The sequence below is a fragment of the Coenobita brevimanus genome, chromosome 55, assembly GCF_032717465.1.
Source record: "Coenobita brevimanus isolate Jiangsu-jjx chromosome 55, ASM3271746v2, whole genome shotgun sequence".
In the NCBI taxonomy this organism is placed as follows: domain Eukaryota; kingdom Metazoa; phylum Arthropoda; class Malacostraca; order Decapoda; family Coenobitidae; genus Coenobita; species Coenobita brevimanus.
In genome coordinates, this window is record NC_137008.1 from 36,352,756 (window position 1) to 36,355,206 (window position 2,451).

General features: G+C 44.4%; 1 protein-coding gene across 1 annotated transcript; it reads left to right on the plus strand.

Annotated features, from left to right (window-relative positions):
• Window positions 1-1,748: 1,748 nt before the first annotated feature.
• LOC145401298 (uncharacterized) lies at window positions 1,749-2,096 on the plus strand. Its single transcript, XM_080273625.1, has one exon. The coding sequence runs from the start codon at window positions 1,749-1,751 to the stop codon at window positions 2,094-2,096; it is 348 nt and encodes a 115-aa protein (XP_080129751.1).
• The last annotated feature ends 355 nt before the right edge of the window (window positions 2,097-2,451 follow it).

The following is a 2,451-nucleotide window of genomic DNA, read 5'->3' on the forward strand; positions in this document are numbered from 1 at the left end:
CCACACCCAAGGAGCGTTGGAGAGATATCATCAAACACTCAAATCGATGCTCAAGAAATGCTGTTTGAAACATCAGAAAGAAGGGGATAAAGGTCTTCCATTCGTTGTATTTGCCGCAAGAGAATCTCCAAATGAATCACTGGGCTTCTCACCCTTTGAACTACTGTTTGGCTATGAAGTAAGAGGACCCCTTGAGCTACACAAGGAATGCTGGCTGTCAGAGGAAGATGACGTCAACCTGCTGGAGTATGTGATGAAGTTCAAAGAACGGCTGTCCACTACTTTACAGCTGGCGAGAGAGAATTTAGGAGCTGCTCAGGAGAAGATGAAGACTTGGTATGATAAGAAGTCCAGGTTACGCCACTTTCAGCCAGGAGATCAGGTTTTGATTCTGCTACCGATGCATGGGCAACCTCTTCAAGCCAAGTTTAGTGGTCCTTATTTCGTGGAGAAGAAACTCAGTGATGTCAACTATGTCATCGCCACACCAGATCGTAGAAAGAACAAGCAACTTTGTCACATCAACATGCTAAAGTTATATCACAGGCGGGACGAAAATAACCCAGTCTGCACTGTAGCTGTTCCACCCGAGTCTGCAAGTGAAGTTCTCCCATGCAGCATGAGCCTGAGTGATAGTTTGGGGAACAATCCTGATATCATGAATGATCTCCAGACTAAGCTTTCTCATCTAGCTCCCAAGGAAAGGCAGGAGTTCTCGGCATTACTGCAGGAGTACCCGCAAGTGTTCCGTGCCACTTCAGGAAGAACCAGTGTTGATGCATGATGTCGATGTTGGAGACGCAAAGCCAATTAAACTGCCTCCTTACCGTGTGAACCCAGTGAAAGTTCCTCTCATCCAGAAGGAGCTTGGCTACCTGTTGGACCACAAGATGATTGAGCCCCGTCAGAGCGAGTGGAGTTCTCCTGTCACTCTAGTCCCTAAGCCAGGTGGGTCACAGCGGCTTTGCATCGACTACAGACGTGTTAATCAGATAACCAAAACAGACAGTTACCCTCTCCCTCGCGTGGAAGATTGCATAGACAAGATCGGAAAGGCTAGGTACAGCCGACCACACAAATTCGTCCCTCTGAACATGCACGTAGTATAGCAGATGATCTGGTATCACTGTCATGGGAAGAGTTGACAGGTAGGCTGTAATTTGAGAAGCCGACTCTAAGATACTCGGTAAATTGTGTATAGGAATATATTTTATATGTAACTACTCTTTTATATTTAAGAAATATTAAAAACAGAATGTGTTATGGGATAAGAAAATATATTAGAGATCAACAAATTAGGAAAAATAAAACCTTAATCGTGAACCGGACTACTTTTCAAGATCCCACCCCTCCTCTCTCTCTCTCTCTCTCTCTCTCTCTCTCTCGAGAGAGAGAGAGAGAGAGAGAGAGAGAGAGAGAGAGAGAGAGAGAAAATGAAGCTGGTTTTAAAGAGTTCCATACGATTTCTCGAGCATGTGAAGCTTGTGATCAAAGAATTGATTTCGATGCAATAATACGAATGCGTATTTCATATCATAATATATATCTAATCCTGGTAGAATACAATATTTATTATGGAACGAGCATAGACATGAATTCTTTTCATTTGCTTCATTTTGTTCGCTGCTTTGAAACGTTCATGAATCGGGTAATATATCTGAAACAGAAGTGTTAACTTGAGGATAGGGAACGCTGTAACCTAGAACACGACGAATTCTTATCGAGGTAATAACAGGACGTTATCAGTAATGGCTCAGCAACAGGATAAAATGGCTTTGCGGGGCCAAATTAGAGGCTTGAAGAGAAGTGGCTTCAGTGTTTCTGCCATAGCACATGAACTAGGCATTAAGAACAAAACTGTAAACAAGTGGTGGAGACGGTGGGAAGCTGAGGGTAATCTGCGTGATCGTCCGAGATGTGGTGCGCCAAGATCGACAACACCCGGTGATAACCGCAGAATTATTGAAGAAGCAACTGCACATCCTTTAAGCAACGCAGTGTCGATCAGGGACCGCCTACACCTCCAAGTTTCTACCGAAACGGTGCGACGACGCTTAAGAGAAGGTGGCTTGAGACATAGAGATTCCTGCATCTAAAGAGAGACTAACAGATAGGCATCGATTGGACAGGCTTCGATTTGCAGAAACGCATGTTAATGAAGGATTGGACTTCTGGGGTAGAGTTATTTTCAGTGATGAAAAAACTTTTTCTTCTACAACTCACGGACCACTCCATTGCTATAGGCGACCTGGCACTAGGTATTCGAGGGAGAACATTGTCGAGATTGCAAGAAGCGGCCACGTAACTTGCAATGTGAGGGGCTGGATTCATTTGTATGGCATTGGTGAACTGACAGAGATCGAAGGGAGATTCAATTCCCAAGTATACCTGGAATTACTGGAGGTGGTGATACCCAGTGTTCGGGCTATGGCTTTACCCTACCCTGAGAGA

What these genes read in the sequence shown, in the direction of transcription:
- LOC145401298 (XM_080273625.1), top strand. Translation starts at nt 1,749, where the DNA reads ATGGCTCAGCAACAGGATAAAATGGCTTTGCGGGGCCAAATTAGAGGC.